Source organism: Mytilus californianus, unplaced genomic scaffold (assembly GCF_021869535.1).
Source record: "Mytilus californianus isolate M0D057914Y unplaced genomic scaffold, xbMytCali1.0.p SCAF_1, whole genome shotgun sequence".
Taxonomy (NCBI): domain Eukaryota; kingdom Metazoa; phylum Mollusca; class Bivalvia; order Mytilida; family Mytilidae; genus Mytilus; species Mytilus californianus.
Genome location: NW_026262581.1, coordinates 98,476,754 through 98,501,881, shown reverse-complemented (window position 1 = coordinate 98,501,881; position 25,128 = coordinate 98,476,754). Strand labels below are relative to the sequence as shown.

General features: G+C 34.5%; 1 protein-coding gene across 2 annotated transcripts in view; it reads left to right on the top strand.

Annotated features, from left to right (window-relative positions):
- The window catches only part of LOC127727013 (uncharacterized), a 42,367-nt gene that overhangs the window by 4,364 nt on the left and 12,875 nt on the right, over window positions 1-25,128 (top strand). For both annotated transcript variants that reach the window (XM_052234407.1, XM_052234399.1), the window contains exons 2-3: window positions 12,595-13,159; window positions 23,778-23,947. In XM_052234407.1, coding sequence (XP_052090367.1) covers window positions 12,595-13,159; window positions 23,778-23,947 — 735 coding nt within the window. The remainder of the gene's footprint in view (window positions 1-12,594; window positions 13,160-23,777; window positions 23,948-25,128) is intronic.

The following is a 25,128-nucleotide window of genomic DNA, read 5'->3' as shown; positions in this document are numbered from 1 at the left end:
TGAGTTTTCGAGTACACCGGTCACATGCACATTCAATATAGAAATAATGTCTTTTCGTGAACATAACAATTTAAAAGTCTGTCTGTGCAGGTTGAAACTTAAAGATAAATATTTTTATAAAGTAGGTATCTTTTTACTTTTTGTTATACAATTTGAAGGTTCATGTGGACTCTTGGGCTAAAAAAGGCTGCGTTTTCACCTCAAAATTTACTCTTGAGCACAGACAAACCTGTCTGTTCTCAAAGTAAATTTTGAGGTGAAAACGCCGCCATTTTAGCCGAAGGGTCCACATATACCTTAAGAAAAGGTCGTCTTGATTTTTGTACATGTATTTGCGGTCTTCTCGATCTATTCACATTCAATGTTTACATCGAGATAATGTCCGTTTGAATTTGATTGGTAACTTGATTTTAAAAGTGTTAATCTTTGCTGCATAGCAATCGATTCCTTTGGATTTTTGCCCCTGCCTTCCTCTGATCTAGTTTCATAATTATACGGATAATAAGTTGGTTATTCAGTGATTTATTTGCATAGCATCATTTTAAACCAATTTTACATCAAGCTCCTTTAGCTTGCTCTGGGACTATTATACGAACGGGAGTAGAATCTCGTAGGTTTTTCCCACAGGCACTTGTTCCTGTCAATGGGGGGTTTACTATCCACACTTGTACGAAAAATTACAAGGTAGCTGACGAAAATTTGCTATGTGTTCGGTTCAACCGATATTTTCTAACAGTCCCTTGCATTTCTCACGAATAAACACACATCAGTCTGTCGGTATTTGATTTATCTTTACAATAAAACATGTTTCACGTACATTGTGAATATAGTCATCGGTTGAATATGTTTTTATCAGATGTGGGCATAGGTTGAAGACACCTTTCCGAGACATAATTTCACAGTATGACTTGTTTATTAGGTGAAAATTATTTGTTAACCAGATATATCACAACATGTTCTAATGAGTTTAAATTGACACCTTGTACACGGGGTACACGGAGTATACGGGAAGTTGAATAGTTACTACACCACAGGAGTTTAAGTAATAGTTATCCCATGAAGACGCGGTGTGTCAGTGTAAGATCACCCCGATGGCCGGAGGCCAGAGGGTGATCTTACACTGACACACCAAGTCCGAGTGGGATAACTATTTTACATCCGAGCTCCTCTAGACTATATGAAAAAAACATTTACGCTTCATAACATATAGTTCAGAATGCCATACACTAATTATATAATACTTTATATATTACTATATAGTATATATATATACCCTTTATTAGCCCCCGGATACAATGTTTAAATATGTTAAAATAATAGTGAGTTTGTAATCGTGGTGTAGGGGTATGAATCGTGGCTTCATATGCTTAAGGTCTTGAGTTCGATTCCCCGCATAGACACTGGAAATTTAATGGATTTTTTCTACATAAATTTTGAAAGTTAGTTTTTATTCCGAATAAATATTTCTAAGTTTTATTGTGTGTTCAACATTCCCGCCAAAATGTCACAGAACAAAAGAAAGCATGCAGAAGAAAGAAACTCAAGGTAGGGTAATCCGACTCAGATCACCCCTGTTAGAACAAAGGAGTTGGGATGTAAACTCTTTGAAAACAATTAAAATCCCAATGTGAAATAAGATCTAAATTATAAATATCTTGAAAAAAGCGGACGCCTAACGTTACATGTGTAACAGATTAGTGTTAACCTGTTCCCGTTTTCCCAGGTTATCTTATAAAATGACGATTATTAAAGTATATATGTTTATTACGTGCTGTTTACATGTATTTAGTTCACATTTACAGTATTAAAGTCATAAATATCAACTATCAAGAATACGATGGTCAAGTTTACGTTAGTCCTTACCTCGGTAGTAAGATATAACTATGTTTTAGATAAAAATGTAGAATATATAATAAAGTCAACTATCAACTGGCGTTCTAATCCCAAAAAGTGCACTCCCCCAAACCCTAGAGCTTACGTATTTCTATCCCCAATTGACGTCATAGGCCCGGCCGGGCTACCGGGACACCGGAAGTGGCCCGGCGGGGGAAAGAAAATGGCCGGAACTACAAGAATTATTAATAAAACGGAGATAGAATAAAAGAAAAGAAAAGTTAACCAAACCCCTGAAATGTTTAAGGACTAACAGCAAAATGACTACCGTCACACTCCCTCCCTCTTAAGACCTTATGTGCAAAAACACATTAGTCCAAAGTGGCAGGAATATAACCTAAAACATATAATTTAAAACAATTATTACATTTACACAAGTATTTAACAATATATGTATAACATTACTGGTTAAGTATGTATTGTTCAATGTCTATCTGCAATAAAGTTAAAGTTAACACAATATGCAATCAAAATTTAGCCTACCATAGAATTCAATATCTTATATAGATCAACAAGTAATAAAATATTCAATAATATCAACAAGTAATCAAATATTCAATAATAACAACAAATAGATATATTTCTATAACAATGTTCAACCTGAAATAAATTAAGTTATTTAAATAAAATTATGCAACAATAAATATAATAAATAAGTTCTCATCACAATACTAAATATCAAGTTTGTCTATTGCTTGGCAATATCTTGGAAAAGTTCATTCCTCCACTTGTTTTCAGCGATTTGTCTCCTAAGCTCTCGGTTTTCTGCCTGTAATTTTCGTCTGATTTCTCTTCCTTGCTGTCTGCTTCCCGACTCTTTGATTTCCTCTAATTTCTGTTTTGCCGACTCTCGCAACCGTCCTATCATATCCATGGAATTACATAACCACCGGAGAAGGGATTCGACTTCCGGGCAGGTCTCTGGAATCAGTGGTAATACCAATGGAGGCAGATCTGTTAACGATGTTTGGGTTTCACTGCTTGTGAACGTTGTCTTACAACCAGATTGGTTGTTTGGCTCTATTGTCTGGATTTCACTACTTGTTACGGTTGAGGTACAACCAGAGTGGTTATTTGGCTCTACCATAGCAGGATGCCCAGAATAGGCATTTTCTGTAGTTGTTTTTGGCTGGATTCTGCTTTTATACTCTTGAAAAGAAATTCTAGATGTTACTGAGAAAGGTGTACGATCAGGAATTATAGGAAGGTCTGGAAGTGGTAGTAGTGGCGATCTTCTTTGTGTTTCAGGAAATTTTGGTGGAACATTTACGGTGAAAGATGGTGTAGTGGTGAAAGATGGTGTAGTGGTGAAAGATGGTGTAGTGTTGAAAGATGGTGTACTGGTGTTACCCATAGTGGTAACAGTATTGGTCAATAAAGATGTGGTAGAGGTTGAAGTGGTTGATAGTTTGGTCCGGCCACGAAAAATGAAAAGACCAGGATCAACAAATCCTTTGTTTTCTCTGACCTCTTTCTCATAGCTTGTTAGTTGGGTTTCCAGTTTCAGTGCATTTCCGATGTCATGAATTTTTTTAAGATGTTGTTTCATATCTGCTTTTCTTCTGCATACTGCCTTACACAATTTCTCAGGGCAACTGTAATTAATAGTTAAAAACAAGTGTTTCTCATCCCAATGTCTTTGGTATTTAGCCTTTGAACCAAACCGACCGGCATTACAGCCATCAATTGGACATTGCATTGTAGTTGGTGTATAAAAGAATTCTACTCTGTTTTCTAAGTCCTCCTCATTGAAATCTCCATCGGCAAATATCTGAATCTCCATCCTGAAATTTGAACCAAAAGTTTTTAGGTGACATTGTATAAATGCATTTGTTTTTACTGATCAAATTATTCAGTCAATTGACTAGCACATCTCCCCCTTTAAAATAAAAATAAACTATAGAAATATATTATGTCAAATATTACTCTTGACAATTCTGACATGGCCCACATTGGCCAGTCATTTTAAAACAAATTGTGTTTATTTAGTATTAGTGTACACGTAACCGAAAACTAAGAGTCCATGGCTAACAAATTACCGTATAATAGAACATGCCCACCCCGACTATTCATAAGCCGTGTTACATTGGTACACATTGACCAATTCAACGTTCTCAATATCGATCCAAATTAATCAATATACCCACAGCATCCCGTTACGTACCACAGTACCGAAAGTACATAAATATCCATGGCAAAATATTGTTCATGTGCGTATACCGGGAATACTGTACATCCTTAATTAACTAATAACAAAAGAAAACATATAAAATATGTGCTAATAAATTATCCGAACACTTGCTCAGAATCACAAAAGCATGTATTCATGCGAAGTTAAGGTTATGCTCTTGTTAAATACATACCAACGAGTATATATATATATATAGTATATTTAGAGTATAAGACATGTATTATGCTGGGTATAAATATAAAAAAAAAATATATGTATAGTTTGTACTTGTACATATTTTTGATAGTATATCTTGTATTATGGTTAATTGGTACTCTAATGTGTACCACTCTGCGCAATGCAAATATGAAGTACACTACACTGTACATCATTTCAAATAAATTACTACCCCCCTTCCTTTAATAAAAAGAATTTGGCATTCTTTTGACTGTATTTTATTATTATGTATGTTATGGCGAAAACTTTATTGGAGGTTTTATCTGTCTGCCACGACTACTATACTTTGGAGCAGCTGGTTCCGTTTCAACCTTGTGAACATTTTCATCTTGTATATCAGTGATATTGTCAACCGTGTAATCAATCCAAATTGATTGATCTAATGTTTGTTCTGTTAATTGTTCTTCTTGAACTGGAGCATCAAATGTATCATCACGGGTGTAAAGTGATTTTAAATGGTCCACATGGACCACTTTAAGTTTTGAATTTTGACAATCCTCAATTTCGTAGGTTATATCAGACAATTTTCTACTAATTTTGTAAGGACCAATCCAACCAAAACCAAGTTTTTTGTTTGCTTTTGGTGGATACCATCTGAGAACTTTATTCCCAATTTCAAATTGTCTGTGTTTTAGTTTACAATCATAGTATTTTTTCTGTCTATGAAAACTTGACTGAAAATTTTCATGAACTTTATCGAAAGCTCTTTGCATGGCGTCGCGCATCCATTCAATGTATAAATTTGGACAGAAACTAAAATTTTCATCTTGGTTTGACCCGGTTAAGATATCAATTGGTAAAGATATTTCGCGTCCGAGCATTAGTAAATTTGGACTGCATTTCGTACTTTCGTGGGTACATGCTCTGTATGCTATTGTAACATAAGGGAGGTGGCTATCCCAATCATCTTTATTTTCATTAACAAACATTGATAAAATTTGTTGTAAGGTCCTATTGTAGCGCTCTACCATACCGTCTGACTGTGGGTGATAGGGAATGGTTCTAGTTTTCTCGATTTCCAAAAGATCGCACATACTTGCGAATAGTTTGGACTCGAACTCACGTCCCTGATCAGTATGTATACGGCATGGCGCCCCGAACCGAGAAATAAATTCTGTTACGAGCTTGTCGGCCACTGTCTGAGCACAGTGTTCTTTGAGAGGGTACGCCTCAGTCCACTTGGTAAAGTAATCGGAAACTACCATGATGTACTCGTTTGAATGGTCTGTAGTGGACCCATTCAGTCTATTGCGATGCATTCCATTGGTCTGTAAACATTTCTATGTTGCATGGGAGATTTGCCTAGACCAGGGCCTGGTTTTCTTTGCTGGCATAAGAGACATGTCTGACACCATCGTGTTATGTCTGTAGTCATTCCCGGCCAATAAAACCTTGCTCTGACTTTCGCTAGAGTTTTATCGCGACCAAAGTGCCCTGCCGTTCTACAGTCATGTAGAAGACGCAAAATTTCACCCCGAATTCTTTTTGGCGCAACCAGTTGCTGATACGATGTTCCATCACTATTTTCCCATCTTCTGTACAGAATGTCGTCAATTACATCGAGTAACTCCCATTGTTTTAATAAAGTACTAAGATCTTGGTCAGGTGTGCTTATATGAGGCTTTTCTTTACCATGTATTTGCCGAAGCGATAGCATCGAACTGATTGTTTTGTCTTCATGTTGATATTGTTTTAATTCGGTTGCACTCCACTGTTGCGTCCAGTTTGATTCTTGGAAGTCAACCGAAGTGCTGACATCAGAGTCATTAGATACATGTTCTGTTTGGATGGAATTATTTAGCGTGTTGTCGTGCTGAGAGATGACTGATACAGGACAGTTGCCAGCATTATTATTAGCGCTACACTGTAAACAAGTTCTCCTTTGACATCGTCGTCGTGGGCGCCGAGACAGGGCGTCAGCATTGCCATGTAATGCCCCTTTTCGGTGCTTAATGTCAAAATCGTAGGTGTCAAGGGCGGATATCCAGCGTGCCACCATTCCTTCTGGTTCTTTAAAGTTTTTCAGCCATGTAAGGGAGGAATGGTCAGTACGGATAAGAAAGTTACGTCCGTACAGGAAATGTTTGAATTGTTTTACGAATACCACGACTGCCAAAAGTTCTCGATAAGTTGTGCAATATCTCATTTGTGACCTAGACAGAGAGCGCCCGCCAGTGAAACTAGTGACTCGTCGATGCGCGGAAGTGGATAGGCGTCTTTGCGCGTAATGGCGTTCAATTTCCTGTAGTCCACACAGAAGCGCGTGGCGCCATCTTTCTTCTTCACGAGTACAATTGGTGCTGCCAAAGGAGAGTTACTGTGCTCTATTATGTCTTGCTCCAACATTTTCTCAATTTCTGTCTCTGCAATCTCCCTCATGTGTATGGGTAGTCGGCGCGGAGGAAGTTTTATCGGCTTTGCATCTCCCGTATCGATAGTGTGCTCGAAAAGATTAGTTTGTCCAAGTATCCCATCCGGTTCCATAAAAATGTCGGCATATTTTTGAATAACGGTAGTGAGTGCAGTGCGCTGGTCATGTGTTAGTTTTTTAGATGAAATGTTTACCAACGGCTGCAAATATGAAGGAAGGTCAGGACTTACTTCCGTTCGTATTGAAGAGATTCGTTTTTCAAATCCGCATTTATCTCCATAACTTGCTTTCTCTTTCTGTCCGAATTGACCAGAGAGTATCTGTTCGACAGGGTGTACCGTTGCCACCTGTATATTTTTCTTTAAGATTTTCGGATTTGGTGTCGGGTTCATTATAGAAAAGACTATGTTTGTTTTTGTTGTATCGGTTAGTGACTTTGGTATTATAACATGTTCACCACCCCGAATCTATCTAATGGCTCTAAACAGCCATCTTTAGTACTTGGAAAATGACCCCGTATTTTCCCGGTAACAAACATTTCACAGTGCGCAGGAATGTGAACAGTTTCCGCTAAGTGTACTCTTGCACATCGTATATCAAGACTACCCTCTCTAATTAGTTGAACATCAACAAGTGGAGAGCATAACCTCCCCTTCCCAGTGTCTATAACAAATGCATTTCTGGACAAAAAATCCAAGCCTAAAATGCCTGGCATACCCCCTAATTCTGACACAATCTCAGAACTTATGAAAGTTTTACCCCCCAGTGTAATTGACAGTTTAGTTTCCCCCAATACTGTCAATGGTTCCCCGTCAGCGGTTGCTAATGTTGAAGTAACTTTAATTAATATTGATTTGTTACATTTTAATTCATCATAATTCTCTTTTGAAATCAATGTCACTGCTGATCCAGTGTCAATTAACATATTAGTGTCTAAACCACCAATTTCAACATTAGCAAACCAACAGTTATTTGAAATAGCAGATAATCTTACAATTAAAGGCCCTTTTATTTGTTTTTCCATATCAATTTTAAAAGGGACTGAACTCTCGGCCTCGAGTACAGTCCGTCTTATTTTAAATCATCTGAATGAGTGTTTTGTGGTTGTCTCTGATTGTTAGCCCTTCTATTCCTATTGTAGTTATTGTTGTCCTGTCTTCTGTAAGATTCTTCTGGGCAGTATTTACTTATGTGACCTTCTTTTTGACATGTGTAACATATTGTAATTTTATTGTCTCTTGGTCTTGTGTTATTGACCTGATTGAAATCTGACTGTTGGCCTTGTGTAAAATTTGCCAGTGTTTGTTGAATAGCATTAACGGAATCAGCTAACTCCCAAACACTTGGTTCAACATGTGTATTTTTGTTTGTCTCAAATGTGTGTGTATTTTGTACTGCAAATATATTAACAGCTTCCTCCGGTTTGGGTTAGCGGTATTGTAAATTTTGTGCCTTCAAAGGCTTCAAATTCTACGGCAAGCGATATTGCCTTATCTAGAGTTGAAGGGTGTGAGAACTGTACGTGTCGCTTTAATTCCGCGTTACCTAACCCGGATACATATTGCTCAATAACCAGTGATTCACGCATGCTCATTGGGATTTGAGGATATGCATGACTGGCTAACCTCTTTAAAGAGTACCCGTACTCGGCAGCCGACTCATCTCGGCTCCTTCTGCGCGTTCTAAATTCACAACGAAAGGCTGTTTCGCGCTCAGGAGGGCAAAAACGTTGTGTTAAAGCAGATCTCAACTTGTTGTAGTCTGACAACTCACTCTTGGTCAGTTCGCTTAGAACTCGTTGAGCATTTCCGCGGAGACAAATTGAGAGTTGTGCTGCTTTTTCTTGATCAGTCCATTCATTCCACATAGCGACCTGCTCAAAATGGCAGATATAGTCGGGCCATTCAACGTTTATCCCGTTGTATGTGTCAGGGTCCTTTTCTTTTCGTTTGTATCTACTAGACCAAGAGCCAGGTAGTTTTGAAAGATTTACAGGGGACTGTTCCCTCTTGTTTAGTTGTTCCCTTAAATAAGGTGGATACTCCCTATGTTTATTAGTTTGAAATTCTGTGTCAGTTTTGCAACCTGTTTGAATAGGATTGTAATTTTTATTGTGAGTTGCTTCATTACTATATCTAGTCTGATCAAAATAACAATTATCATTTGCGTGTTGATAATTTTGTCTGGTTTGTGTTTGATCTCTATAATTCAGAGCCGTATTGCCCTGGTCCCTTGAAAATAAATGTCTATTCATATCAGGTGTTTGATAATTTATTTTTGTCATTGAGTTATAGTTGCTACTCATTTTGTTCTTATTTTGGTACGTAGTGTTTGGTTGGTATTCAGGTACCTCATATTCAGGACCATGTACATTATGTTTGGCAGTACCTTTTGCACTTGTTATTTCTTGTATGTTATTTGTGATGTTTGTGTTTCCTTTAGGGTCAAAATACCCCATTTTCTCATTACTGCTGACAGTTTTTGTTCTTAATTCTGATGAATATTCATCAGGTACTTGTACTGTGTTTTTATTGCATTGTTCATAAAACAAACGTTCTTGTGTGTTGAAAGAATTTTCTTTCATTTCATCCATATTTGGATCATTTGTATATAGTTGTCTGTTTTCACGTTCCCCAATGGATCCTCCGTAACCTGAGGATGTCACGTGATAAGGGTTAAATACTGAATGAACGACGTCATTTCCAACGTGTGGCGGACATGTTTGACGTGAAAAGTTGGCATGTTTGTCGTTGTGTACGGACACATTTGCCTGTTTAGAATACTCATCATCATAATTATGTGTATGATATGTTTGTCTCTCAATTTCACTATAGTGTGGTGTTTCTGTTTGAAAAGACGGCGTGTCAAGGAATGTTTCATGTTGACGGAATGTGGGTTCAGAATTTGTGATTTCACAACAATGGAGTGATTTTTGTGTACCGCCATTCTTATTGAGAATGCTTATCGGAGTCAATAATTTAGAGTTCTCAATATCTGAAGCTGAATTATGATATTGTTGAGCTTCGAAGTAATTTTGTGTGCAAGTATTTTCATCCGAAACGTCATTGGATTTGTGTGCTGTTTGAACAAAAATTTCATTTTCATAATTTTGGATTGGACTAACTGCTGATTCAGTTTGTCATATTGTAAATATGTTTTCGTTGCTATAGCATAGTTAATGCTTTCTGCAATAAAGTATTCATTCATTCATTCATTCATTCAACTCTTAAATTTGTATTGTATAAATAATAAGGTTTTATTAAATGGAGGGGCTAGCTTATATTTAGCATAACTTGTTTCCTCAGAAGAAAAGAATTCCTGCAACAACAAAAAAACACACACAAATTTCTGGACAGAAAGTCACAGCGCAATTTCCGCTTTCTCTAATAAAATAATAACTTTAGTGTCTGTTTTATTGTTTATTTTATCATTTTGGAAGGAATATTCTTTGCTGTACATGCAAAATCAAAGAGTAAATATTGTATCAGACAAAATAAAAGACAACTCATTCCTTGTTAAAAAAATATATAAAAAAACAGGTACCTTTGATCGGTAGATGTATAATAATTATAATGGTAATTTTCTACTAAGAAAACAATTTGTGATCAATACAAATCATATTTAATGAAATTATTTGTTTTTAAGATTCAAAGCATTTGAACTCTTTTTAGCTGAAAGTTTGTTTTTTCTTGTTTCAATATAAGAAAATAGAAACAAAAAGGAAGGAAAGTTATAATCGCAATTGCCGTTTTCGCTTTTAAAACAACTTTAGTTTCTGTACAATTGTTCTGGTCTTTTTTTCTAATACTATATGCGATAGGTCTACTATATTTGGTGTATGGAAATATTTTATGATGTACATGTCAGTCTCGCAGGTTTTATTTGACCTTGACCTCATTTTCACGGTTCATTGCTCAGTGGTAAGTTTTTGTGTTTTGTTCTGTTTTTCTTAAACTATAAGCAATAGGTCAATTATATTTGTTGTATGGAAGGATTGTAAGCTGTGCATGTCTGCCTGGCATGGTTCATCTGACCTTGACCTCATTTTCATGGTTCATTGGTCAATGTTTAGTTTTCTTGGTTTAGTCTGTTTCTTACAAACTATAAGCAATAGGTCAACTATATTTAGTGTATTGAATGATTGTAAGGTGTACATGTATTTCTCGTTTGGTTTATATGACCTTGACCTCATTTACTTGGATCAAGTTAAGTTTATGTGAAAGTTGTAGTAAAGCTTTATATTTAGGACTATCAACATAATATCAATGGTTAGTAAAGAAGGCGATACATTTCAGCGTGTGCACTCTTGTTAATTAAAGTCATCATTTTACATTTAAGAAATTGAGAAAAAAGGAAACAATTTCACTATGAAATTTATTACCGAATATAGTATCCATTGAATGAAAATCTCTCATAATTACGTCCCTTTGATTAATTAATAATGTAAATATGCTCTACCTTGGTGACACATTTATCACTATGGTTAGGTATATATAGATTGTGAGTACCTTATTTAGTAGACAGTGGGATTGTATTTCACAAACTTATGTGAAGGATTTACTATTATATACTTACCATATAAGATGGAAAGAATTTCATTCCTCCTGAAGAAACCTACCCGATAAATACCATGTCTGGAAACGTATTTACGGTGACAAATCTTCCGCCGGGAAAAAATATCACAAAGGAAGAGATAAACCGTTACATTTACAGGGGAGGTAATATTTTATCACTAAATTTCCCACTGTTGCTAGGTTGATTTTCTAGGCACTTTATATATATATATATATTATAAAAATAAACATAATTTATGCCACATTTTCATGTGCCAGTTTGAAGTGAGGAACCTCGTTAGTAGTTGTAGAGTGGGTGGCGCATATTCGCCGTGGACACATTTTCGCCGTTTTTGCTATTTTTTCTGTAAATTTCGTGTGCCTTTACCCAATACTTGCCTAAAAAGATGCTAAACGCTGTTTGTAATGTTCGAACTGTTGATATTCCTCTTTACCCCATTTCCAATGTTATTCGCACATATAAAGAAATACGCTGGTGTTTTTGAACGATTTTGGCAATTATGTAAGATTTATATGGCACGCCTGCGCAGTCATAAAGTAAATATCTGTTAGAAAAATCGTATAGGAATGATCTCTCAAGCTAATTCATGTAATTGCAAACAATTGTTTTTATAATATACAAGGATAATGAGGATGGTCATATCATACATTGCGGCGAAAATGTGTCCCCCATGGTACAAGAATAACTTGATTTCCTCTTGAGTTTGCGTTCATTTTTAAAACATTTAACCAATGTTTTGAAGAGAATTCCTTTATCAAACATTTTTTTCATATAGTAAACTTTCTGAAACCTACATAAAAAGTTTCAAATATTCGAATGTAGGTCGGATGTAGGTGGAAATGAACGAATTTTGTGGCGAATATGCGCCACCCACTCTATATCATATCTTTACGTTTATCGTCATTTGGAGAACTGGGGTTTAATGGCAGATTCTGGTTTCTGTTAAATTCATTTCCAACTATCATAAAATTGAGACGATTTAGGGCTTGTAATATTGCATACACATTTGTCTATTATTGAAGACTTTATGTTGTCCGCCAGATGTCTTTTGGCTATTTCTGTCGTTTGGTTAATTATTTCTTATTGACGCATACCCCACATCTCCTTGTATTCATATGCACCAAGACAACCATTGGCAAGAATAAGTGTTTTTAGTTCTTAACAAATCTCGTCTATAGAGCATTTTTCATTTTCACCTAGTAAAAAAATGAAACTTGAAAAATTTCCAATGTCTATAATTTTCTTTAAAAAAATATCACAAAACTTTACTTACATTGCAAAGGAAAACTAAAACAATTGGAGTTGCTACATTCAAGGATTTTGATATCTATAGTTTGTATAATTTCAGAATATTGAGTCGTGTTATAAAAATGTGCATGTATTCTCTGCAGTAGCACAAGCAAAGACAAAGTTAAGTTTTATAGAAAACATTGTTCTTAACGTTCTCGATGGCTCTAAATATTCCAGTTGTGACTGTTGCATATATGGAGACCAGGGAACACCAGTTCATCGTGTAAATGCCGTCGTGAAAGAGACATACACGCATAACAGTAAAATGGCTGACTTGATAGCAAGACAGTTTCAATGTTCTGTACAAAATATTGGTTTTAGGATGGTAAATATACAATTAGTAGGAAAAAAGGAATCGTGTAGTATTCCTTATAATCTTCATCCAGTGTTATATCCAGAGATAAAAGAAACTGGATTCGGCATATGTGCGAAAATAGCTTATAATTATCTAAATCCATTACACCTTATTGAATGGTTCGAATATCAGAAAATGATGGGTGTAGATATGGTTCTTATATCTCTACAAACCTTAAACAAAGATGCTTATAAAGTGTTGAGATATTATGAAAGAGAAGGGATTACAAAACTCATTTCTTTTCCAAATGATATGCCCGGGAAATTAGGTATGTATATGAAAAATATTTGAAATACGACCTCACTTTATTCAATTATCACTTTCAAATTAAGTCCGTGTTTCTTCAAAAAATATATAGTCACGTATATACCTGGTATTATATAATTGATGACAGATAATTCGCATGAGAAACGAAATGCACGTCTAATGAATTGCAAAGATAATCAACTGATTCGTCGTGTATACGATTTTCAGATGTATTACAATTACAAATTGTGCGTACTTTATTTCAAAATTTCCAACAAAAGAGAGGCAGAAGATACTGAAAGGATGTTCAAACTAATAAGTCGAAGAAAAATTGACAACACAATGGCAAAAAAAAAAAAGAAAAAAAAAAAAAAAAAAAGACGAAAAGACAAACAACACTCTACAAGAAACAACATAAAAAACTAAAGACCAAGCAACACTAACCCCAAGGAAGAAATGGTCAATATCGGTTAAAACCATTTGATATGTAAGGTCAGTTCACACCGCTACAAAAATTTCTAGATTAATCATATGAATATACATACTCATATATTCAGAGACAAAAGAAATGTTGCAGGGAAAATTCATTATGTATTGTTTCGGCAAAAATTGACATAAGTTGTTTTATTAATTTTGTATTTACATTGTGTCATAGATCAAATTTATTCGTTCAGTGTATGTTCACTTGTTTTTATTAATATGTCTTTTGATTGAGTTAAGCCATTTCAATTGATATTTTATAGTGTGTATTTCTATGTTGTGATGTTACACTATTGTTTCAGGTAGGGCGAAGGTTGGCGCCTATTAAACGTTTAAACCCGCTGCATTTGTTTGCACCTGTCCTAAGTCAGGAACCTGATGTTCAGTGGTTGTCGTTTGTTGATGTGGTTCATAAGTGTTTCTCGTTTCTCGTTTTTTATATAGATTAAACCGTTGGTTTTCCTGTTTGAATAGTTTTACACTAGTCATTTTGGGGCTCTTTATAGCTTGCTGTTCGGTGTGAGCCAAGGCTCCGTGTTGAAGACCGTACTTTGACCTATAATGGTTTAGTTTTAAAAATTGTGACTTTGATGGAGAGTTGTCTCATTGGCACTCATACAACATCTTCTTATATCTATATAAGTGACGTCCATAAGGGCATTGACAGTGCTGTACAATTAAAAAAAAAAAACATTCAATCCTCGCAATTTAGGGTTCACCTTCTTTAAATGGCTCTTCAACGCCAGTTTGGGGTAAGCTTTTATTGTATTTCAAGCCGGAGAACGTTCTTCAATGCTTTTGATTGCAAGAAAAGCCTTTTATTCGTGTTCCTGATCAAATCCTACACATATATATTCACTTTAGCCCCTGTCAATGTGCAGTTTCTAACCATGGTACAACCATGGTTAACCATGGTGAACCATGGTCGTATGGAGATGGTTGACCATGGTTTGACAAAATTGTTAATTGGCCGACCATGGTTAACCATGGTTTTGCTGACCATGGTTGACTCATCAATAACCATGGTTGAAACCATGGTCAACCATGGTAGGAACCATGGTCAACCATGTTTACAACCATGGTTATCGATGGGTCAACCATGGTCATCAAAAACCACGGTTGACTCATCAATAACCATGGTTGAAACCATGGTCAACCATGTTTACAACCATGGTTATCGATGGGTCAACCATGGTCATCAAAAACCATGGTTAACCATGGTCGACCATTTAACAATTTTGTCAAACCATGGTCAACCATCTCCATTAAAACATGGTTAGCCATTTAACATTTTTGTCAATCATGTTTAATCTACAATTATCTTGAAACACTAATTGTCTACTTGTTACGACGGCTTGTATACTTCTCTTCCTTTCTGTATCAGGACTACCAACAAATGCTGAATTACAGATTTGCATGAAACTCTTCAAAGATGTGTTCGTCCATAAAATTAAAAGCACTTTCCACCTGCAAGAACATAAAACTTCCCACAAAGAATCAATAGCTCCAGATATTTTATAAAACAGATTTTAAGGATCAAATTAAATTTTATTTAATCAATGTTGTTTTTATTATTATTTTGCAAATTTTCAATAAAAACAATAACATTATGAACACATTTTATTTGTCTAATAATTTTAACCCCCCCCCTTTTTTACCTTTCAAACAAAAGAAAAATGATTGATGTATTATTAATTATTTTAACATAGGAATTGAACATCCACACTTGTCATCTTGTACAATTTTATCAGTTATTCCTGGAATTCAAAACATTTCATTTATCCAGAGACATATAATACAAGAGATTCGCAACTCTAGTAGAGTCTATACAACAGCCAATGAAATGACTTGGCCACCGGAAAGCCGATTATACCGATGGATTTTTGGGTAAAATCCGCCATTGTTGTGAAAAAGGTCCTACGCCTAACGATTTTTATAATGGATAATGCCGATACTTTTCACAGCTAAAGCATGCAAGTATATTTAAAAATTACAAAAAACGAATTCTAATAATTTGTTATTGATAAAATGTGTTCTAATGATGAGATTAATCAAATACAAACAAAGTTAAAACTCGGCCCATTTTACTTCACCTCCTATTGTCGTAGAAACCATTTGATCTCCCAATTTTTTTCTTTAAACTTGGAAATATGCTGATAAATATATAATTTTATGGGGCAATAATACTCCTAAATGTTGTTTCGTGAAAATAAGACTATTTTCGTAAAATTTGATCCTAAAGTGTTTTTTTTTCAAAATTATCAACAAATGTGGCGATTTTTTCTTATTGATACCCGAAGCCAGCTGTGCTGGAACTATCATTTTATCTCGTAAAACTTGGAAATGTGCGAATAAATATTCAATTGTATGGGGCTATATTACTCTCAGATGTTATGTCGTTTAAATAAGACCAGTTTCGTAAAATTTGATCCAACAGTTATTTCTAAAAATATCAACAAAGGTGACTATTATTTTGTTATTTATACACAAAGCCAGCTATGCTAATTATTTCAATCTGTTTCGTCAAAACTAGAAATTTACAAATAAATATGTCATATTATGGGGATATATATTACTCCCAATTTCTTTTTTTTTTATTAAACTGGCTAAATATTGAAATTTTTCATGGACAAATTTCCTTAAATCAGTTCTTCATTTTTGTGCACTATGAAATTTATAGCCTGCATTTTGTTTGGCAATGTATTCATTTTTCATTCTGTTTATGGCAAAGTTGTTTATTTTCTCCTATTCTGAAGTCATTGTTTTTTTCTTCCTTTTGGGGTGGCGTGCCAAAGATGAACGAATGCAGTAAATTTACAAAAGGAGTAAAATTTTCCTAGTAAAGGAAACCTTCTGCTGGTCGTAATATTATGAATGAGCTTCATGCATCTGTTGTCGTTTCAGACTACGCTTCTCATTCAATCATGAACTTATTCATTTTTAAATTAAAATCGTATTAAGGACATTTCAATGGTGACTGCAAAAGATATATATATATATATTTAATAATAAAAAAATGTATTTACACCAAGGATTTGTATATGTATACACACTTACTTTTAAACTGCCATCTCTTTACCCCAGAATAAAAAAGACAAAAACCACTACAAATGATTTAAAGACAAAAACCACTACAAATGATTGTCTCGTGGAAAAAAGGTTATAAAAAACTTTTTAAATAGTGTCTTCCATGTTGCTTTGATGTATGACCTCGGCTCCCACTTCAATGTTGTGTTTTTTTATAGATTTTTTGTTGCTTCGAGGACACACATATTCATCTATGAATGCAGTATTGTCAATTGCTTTTGTTGGTGGGTCTCTCGCTTATGTCTTCGTCACTTTCACTATCAACAAAGAGTTCGTTATCAGTTTATTCAACTAGGAGAGTATCTAAGTAGTAACTATTAAGATTGTCATCCCACGAAATAAAATCGGAATTTTCCATATTGCGTGCACATGAATGAAGCTTTATTCAAATGAGAAATTAAATGTAATTTTCTTAAATATTAATTCTCAATACACACTTCGAACATGAAGAAATCATAAATTTACCGACAATCAATTAAAAAACAACTCAATGCAAGCCTATGAAGAAACTGTCAAACAACTCTTAGAAATCAAACATTTACCGGCAATCCCACAGAAAAAACTCAATGGAAGCCCAATTAATGATGAATATAAAAATAAATAAAATTTTAATAATTTATAAATATCAAGAATAGAAAACAAAGCTTTTCATGATTAACAATTAATTAACAAATAAATTAACTTTTTTTCCACATTAATTAATTTTACATTTTGTGAATTGTATTTTTGGAAATCGTGTGTGGACACCTGTGGTGTAACAACTTCTTGTTTACAGGATGTCAATTAAAACTCATTATTTATAACATGTTCGTGATTTACCTGGTCATCGAATAATTCAAACCTAATATACATGTCACACTGTGAAATTATGTCTCCGAGACAGGTGTATATTCAATGGAAACCTATTATGAAACTATCAAATAAAATGAACTCTGACACAATTTATCAAGTGTTAATTATTTACTATCAGTTTTTTTTTAAATACAATATCAAATTATGTCTCTTTTTCTATAATACAAATCTTAAATCAAAATTACATTAAAATAAATAATTATATATGAACTCAAATTATTTAATTAATTATGATAAATTTAACACTGAAACAGTTTATGTTATGCTTAAACATTCGTCCTTACTTCGAGTACTTTTAATACTTTTATTCATGACTTTATTACCTAAGGAGATCTCGCGAGGTTTAACTAGTGGCCGCGTGTTTTTACGGGATTTCGCCGAGTTGCGAATCTCTTGTATTATATGTCTCTGATTTATCACAGTTACTTAATGTATGCTGAAATCGAGATGCTGACTGACTAATTTAAAGACCACTTTCTGATGTGTTCTAATGAAAGCCATATCAAATAGTAACAATTTTTATATCTTATTAACAAAATATCAAACAGATTTCCTGTAAATATACTTATCTGATAACAAATCTGCTTTACGTGACAACTCTGGACATCAATCTCTTCACTTGAATTTTAAAGCGCGAAATAACATTTGCTGACGCCACGTGACTTTTGTTCCAAGTCATTTAAATGTTTTACTCTGAGTGAATCATTGTTAACGGTGGGTGATAATAATTGACATTGACATCGCATGTTTTCCGGTGAAAAAACAATAATAATCTTTATCATTAATCTGAAATGTTTTCAAGTTCTTAAAATATGCCGTATGATGATAAAGAAAGGCAAATTTATGAACTTGGAGATTGAGTCAGAAATTACGTCTTTGGAAGAAAGAAATAATAGTTTGACCGTGTACCACTGTAAACAAAACGAGAAAAGTAAGTTCCAGTTTGTAAAAGTCCCAGATTTCATCCGACTGTCGCTATCTTTCTCTGTAAGTACTGTAGCGTAACTGTTCAGGTTGAACTGCTCAGTTTAATATATGTGTTTTCAAATGTAAAGAGAATATATTTTTATTGATATAAACATGAAAGGAGAGAGCCATAACTTACATCTTGGCAGTATTCAGGCACGCTTAACCACAAGTCCTACGGCATTAGCTTGTAAAATTGATTTCTGACTTGTAAAATTCATCTACAAGCCAACAGAATCCAACTAAAATTTTTGAAAAAATTGAGTTTCTGGCTTGTGGACTCAAAAGTTAAGCGTGAAGACTGTCTTGGGAAGAAAGAATTTAAAAATCGTCATTGAATAGTGTACCACTGAGTCTGAAAAACGAAATAATTTGAATGTTTAAAGTCTCAAAGGAAGTTACAGTTTGTTATAAATTTCCATGGTTATAAACCAGATCGTTTTTTAATTCACCATGGGCATGGTTCAGGTTGGCAAGTTGACCATGGTCAGATGCAAGACCATGGTCACAAAGACAGTAAACCATGGTTGTCAAATTTACCATGGTCAACCACGGTTGATCAGAGCATGGTCAGATGTATGACCATGGTCAACCATGGTCAGAAAAGTGGAAAACCATAGTTGACCATGATTTTCACCACATCCAACCATGGTTTGACCATGGTTATCAATGGTTAGCGATGGTAACCATGGTCAACCATGGTTGCATTTTGACAGGGGTGAACACCGGACTTCCCGACCTCCTGTAATATCGACCTTAGAGTCTGGTACAGTTTTATTGCTTAACACAAAATATTTCGCCTAAGAGTATGTGTTTACATATAATGTTTTTATGTTTTTAATTTTTAGAAGTGTTATTTTTCATCTTTTTCTTGATATGTTGACTTAAGCCAGAAGCCTGTGATTTAGTGGTTGTCGTTTTTTGCGTTACATCATAATTGTTTTTCGTTTTTTTGTTTTGTACATAAATCAGGTCGTTAGATTTCTCGTTTGAATCTTTTTACATTTGTCATTTCGGGGCCTTTAATATATCATGGGTTTTGTAAAATTGAGAATGGAAATGGGGAATGTGTCAAAGAGACAACAACCCGACCATAGAGCAGACAACAGCCGAAGGCCACCAATGGGTCTTCAATGCAGCGAGAAACTCCCGCACCCGGAGGCGTCCTTCAGCTGGCCCCTAAACAAATATGTATACTAGTTCAGTGATAATGGACGTCATACTAAACTCCAAATTATACACAAGAAACTAAAATTAAAAATGATACAAGACTAACAAAGGCCATTTGTGCATTGTTTATCACGAAGACCGTACAGTGATCTATAGTTGCTAACTTCTACACTATTTGGTCTTTGGTAGGGAGTTGCCTCATTGCCAATCATATCATATCTTCTGATTTTAATATTTATAAAGAAGTTTAAAATGATCGCAACTTTTGACAATATTGCCGACAAACACTATGTTAGAGTCTTGATAGAAAATATGAATTTTGACTTGAATAACTTCTTTAAAACATATAACATGATTAATACAATTTTTTGTAATTCCAAAAAAATGGCATAACAAAAATACCGAACTCCAAAGTAAATTCATTATTAACCTGTCTTTAAGTCACTCTAGCTACAAAAAAATGAAACACAAAACTTTAAAATACAAATAAAAAACCCCAAAAAAACAACATCAACACAATTTAATTAAGCACATATTTCGTGTATTTATAAAGTTGCCATTACAGGAAACTGGGAAGTCAGATTTTATATATACTTAAAAACAACTTTTACCATCAATAAAGATTTATTTTATAAACACAATATAGTATTAACAACAGTTTATTATTATTACCACACATAAACCAATATTAATATACCACCAGATTCAACCAGACTCTAACGAACTTCTACAGACTCTGTTCAGCATGACCGCTAACACACTGGAAAGAACTACAACGACATGGTGGCGACAACATGGCGGTCGATAAACCCTTTCCGGATTTTTGTTTCTTTGTCAGATTTCCCCTGAAATCATCATAAAGGAGCAGACGGTTTCCTACAAATTTATATCTGAGAAGTATACGAGAAATCGTAAACTTGTATATCTCATTATCGAAAATAATCTCCTGGAGCTCGTCAGGTAGAACCTGTCTCTGACTCTCATAATAGTTTAACGTAGTTACACTTATTAATACAATAACAGTAATTTATACATACTGCCTTTTTATTCTTATCAAAGCAGAAAAGATTGTACAACTGATCGCGTCTTTTATGCACCAAATGATCAGTTAATCATACAAATTATCAAATTAGAACAAGTATATACTAAAAAAACCGCACCTTTTCGGTTTTGTTTGTTGTTTGTATGTATCCAGAAATTTCAAATTTTCACTCCTTGGTAGCTTTAATTTAGTCCAATTCTTTACGAAACGCTGTAAGACTCCGAATGCAATGCATGAAATGATGAAAACCGATCAGTTCGAAAGGTTTCCCATACTTTTTAAAAACAAATTTGCGCAGGTTAACAACTCGGAAACCTTTCGAACTTATCGGAATTAACAATTGTATGCAGTGGATCCGGAGCCAAGAGTGTCTATATTGTCTAGAAATTTACAATGAGGATTGTTGAGACCTCAATCATCAAAGTATGCCATCTTCTTTCTAAGTTTAGTTACCATTAGTATTTTTGTGTATTATGAAAAATATAATGGCATAAAATGCAACACTGAAAATTAAAGCAACCAGAAAAGATCTTCCTTAAACAAAACAAGATATGACACCTTGGATACACCGGATTAAGTGGTTCTTGTTCAGAAAATGGCATTCGTTTTGATGCTAATGGAAAGGAAAAGTTCGGTAATTAGTTGCATTCGATGAAGTTATAATCAAGTAAATGAAAATGGATTGTGGCGATGACAAGTTGAACATAACAGTAGTCATCTGTTACACAGATATTCCATAATGGTCAATCTAATCATCATATCATTCGTAAAACTTTCTTAGGGATGACCTCAACTTTACCAGCAAATAAATTGTGGACGCTAATTAAAACATAGTGTTAGTCGGCCATATTGTCAATAGTTGCTATCAAAGTCCGGTCATTGTAAACTTCTTTATAAGACAACACAGAAAGAAAAATCACCCCAGTTTTTGGTGGGGTTCGTTTTGCCAAGTCTTTAGTTTTCTATGCTGTTTTTTGTAGAGTGTTGTTTGTCTTTTGGTTTTTCGTTTTTTGCAATGGCATTGTCAGGTCGTTTTCGACTTATGAGTTTGAAAATTCCTTTGGTATCTTTTACCTCTCTTTTTAAGACAAAAGAAATTATTTCTTTTTTTTTTCATTGTGAACTTCCATTTCTATGTAGCAGCATTCAAGCTGGACTTTGAATATGGAGTTTATAACTCTAAATGATATAGTATTCCAGGGTTTGCATTTTCTATCATGAATTCCTTGATCGAGGGTGGCTGTTTTTTTTTAGAAAGCTACTGCATGGAAAATTTAATGACACGATGATAATTTGGTTGACCGTTATGGAATATATGTGTCGCAGATAAGCATTGATACGTTCCACAATATCTGTGTCACAGATGATCAAATAATTGTACCACCTGGCGTAGCCCAAATTCCGTCGTCGATCATCGAATTCAACCTATCACGGAATAGTTAATTGCAATTGTAAACGGATGTTTACTGATTGTGAACATGAACTACTTACCTTACTGGAGCAACTTATTTACCCTTAAACGTTGTATGTGTTATTTGTCTTTTCATCGTTTCTTCTTTTGGCCATTGGGTTGTGTGTTTTATTCGAATTATGGTTTTTTATTCCCATATTGGATCTCTTTTTAACCTCCCCAAAAAATGACAAGAACGTATAATTATCGCTTTCTTCTTCCGTTCGCCCTGCTTTCCGTGTGTCCGAAACAAATGATTTCAAGATAATTACGTAAGTATTCGTCACTTGAATGTAATGAAACCTTGCAGATGGAAGAGAGAAAGAAGTCTATTAGTTTTGGAGAAAATGGGTCAAGGTCAAATTCACTCAAAACAAAATAGAAAAAAAATATATGAAAAATGGTTTCAGGATGGTCTTTTGTATTTCTCAAGCATGATTGGAATGAAAAGTGTACAGATGGAAGCTATAAAGGCGGGGAAAGAAGTTCATTGATTTTGAGGTCAGTAAGTCAAAAGACAATGCCACTGCTACTAAAAATAGGTTCTTTTTTTGGAAAAATGGTTTCCAGACGGTAGCTTTAGTTTTCCTTTCTTGATTAGATTGAAACTTTTATAGATGGAAGATTAATAGGATAGGAGGAAAAGGCTTTTGTTTTGGGGACCAATAGGTCGAAGGTAAAGATTACTTTTACTAAAAGTAGAAAAAGATAGAAACTTGGTTTTCAGATGATAGCTTTTAACTTTCTCTTGATCGAAAAATCTTGGAATGCAATTTATGAAGATAGAATATATAGGAAAGAGGAAGACGCATATTGATTTTGGGGTCAATAGGTCATACTAGGTCAAGGTCAATGTTACACAAAAGATTAAAAAAAAGTTGGTTTCTGGATAGTATCGCACTATGAATTGTAACACATTTATACAGGTGAAAGTTAAGCAATACTAGTACCTGTTTATTTGTTCCTTAAGGCATACGCGTATTTTGAACCCTTGAAATTAAAAGGTTTTGTATCAATAAATTTGCAGTTAATGGAGCATCTGTTGGCAGTACTAGGTTTTTGACTTGTTTCTATCTAAAACTACAATTATTATTGGCATAATTCAATATGTTTCAAAAGGTCAATTAATATTTTACCACATCGGTTGTCTCATGGAAGGGTACTCGCCTCGAATGGGGGCGTTCGTGTGTTCGATATCCGATCGGTTCAAACTAAAGACTGGAGAAACATGGTTATTTTCTGCTTCTCCGCTAAGCATGCAGCAGTTAGGAGTAAGAACAAACGCTGGTCAGCTCAGAGTAAAAAAAAAGATGAACGGCTGGGATGACATGACTTCCTGTGGACTGTTATCTTGTGAAAAAAAATGTTAAGAATCCTGCTAGGAGTGTCGGTTTTGTACAATCAAAGTTTCTATTCAAATTACATTAACATGTCCTCGTCCTAATATGAATTTACCACTGGAATTTGTACACTAATTAGACCTCAAATCCATCAACTAACATATTTTAAAAGTGGCTAATAGATATAGCAAACAGCTATATTTCCTGGAAACTAAACATACTTATTGATCGATTATATTTTTTTGTGTTTTAGATAGAGGATTTACATTGCAACACTGGCATTACCATCAAAGTTCTCATGATGAACAGGTGGCAGTTTATTCGTGTAAAGAATTTTTACAGGGATTCGCTTTTGTGGCGATCATAGATTTTGACGAAATCATCGTTAACGATAAATTTTCAGAATACACAAAAATACTACTGGTAACTATACGTAAAAAGTAGATGGCATGATTTGAGGATTGGAACTGTAATCTTGAAAAAGAGAAAGATAAAGAAAACAAATAAAAAAAGAAGAAAGAAAATTAAACATCCAAATTAGCAGAAAAAGAATAGTTCAAATTTACGAATGTCAGATCTTATATTATATGCGAATATTTTGCTGTAATATAATAATGATTTTTTGGAGAGTTCAATATACACTATTTACCATCATAATGTCTGCTGTTGACGTCTCGGTAGGTTGAGTTCGAAATCTACTGGATAAATGATATACATTTGCTAGTGCAAAATGCTATTCTAACATTAAACAGCTAACACAAAGAAAAATAAATACGCAACCCATGTAAATATACACAAGTCATGTAAAACGAACCATTATTTAAAATCTTAGTCCAATATATATATATATTATCATATAGGAACTCTTTGAAAAAATCATATACATGAAAGAACTGTTAACTATAAAAGAAAAAAAAAAAAAAAAAACCAACTCACGCGAGAACTGACCAAAGTCGATATTGACCTACAATTGGCACCAGAATGCATCTTTAGAATCGATTTTGTTTATGTAGGCATACCACATAATCATTCCGGTAATAAAATCTAACTCTCAGGACGACACAACGATTTATGTAAGTCGACCACCATTGGAAGTGCTTGTATTTTATCCCTTTTATGCATAGGGATTTGTTCTTTATTAATAAACTTAGACGGCATCGCTGGTCATGTGCTAGCATGCTTACATCATGTGCAGGAGGTCATCGGTTCGATCCCAAGCCAGTACAAAATTGGTATTTGCTGCTTTCCGCTAAACCAGCAAAATTTACATGTAGTAATAAGAGCAGAGAAGGGTCAGCTCGATGTCAGAATGATGTACCGGTTAGGACGGCATGCCATCCTGCGGGCGGTTACCTTGTGAACTAGCAAATTAAAATACGACTTAACCTGTTTGTCTAGTACATATTATGGTTCATTTTCATTTCACATTAACATGTTTTCGCCCTGATGTGCATGTGATATTTGCCATTGGAACTTAAACACTCAGTATGATTAGCAGCAGCAGCAGCCCCATCAATTGACTGTAGTTTTTGTCTCGCTTCGTCTCGTCGAAGGAGCGTAGTTGAGACTAATATTTGCCCTTTTTAGCGTTAATATTTGTTATT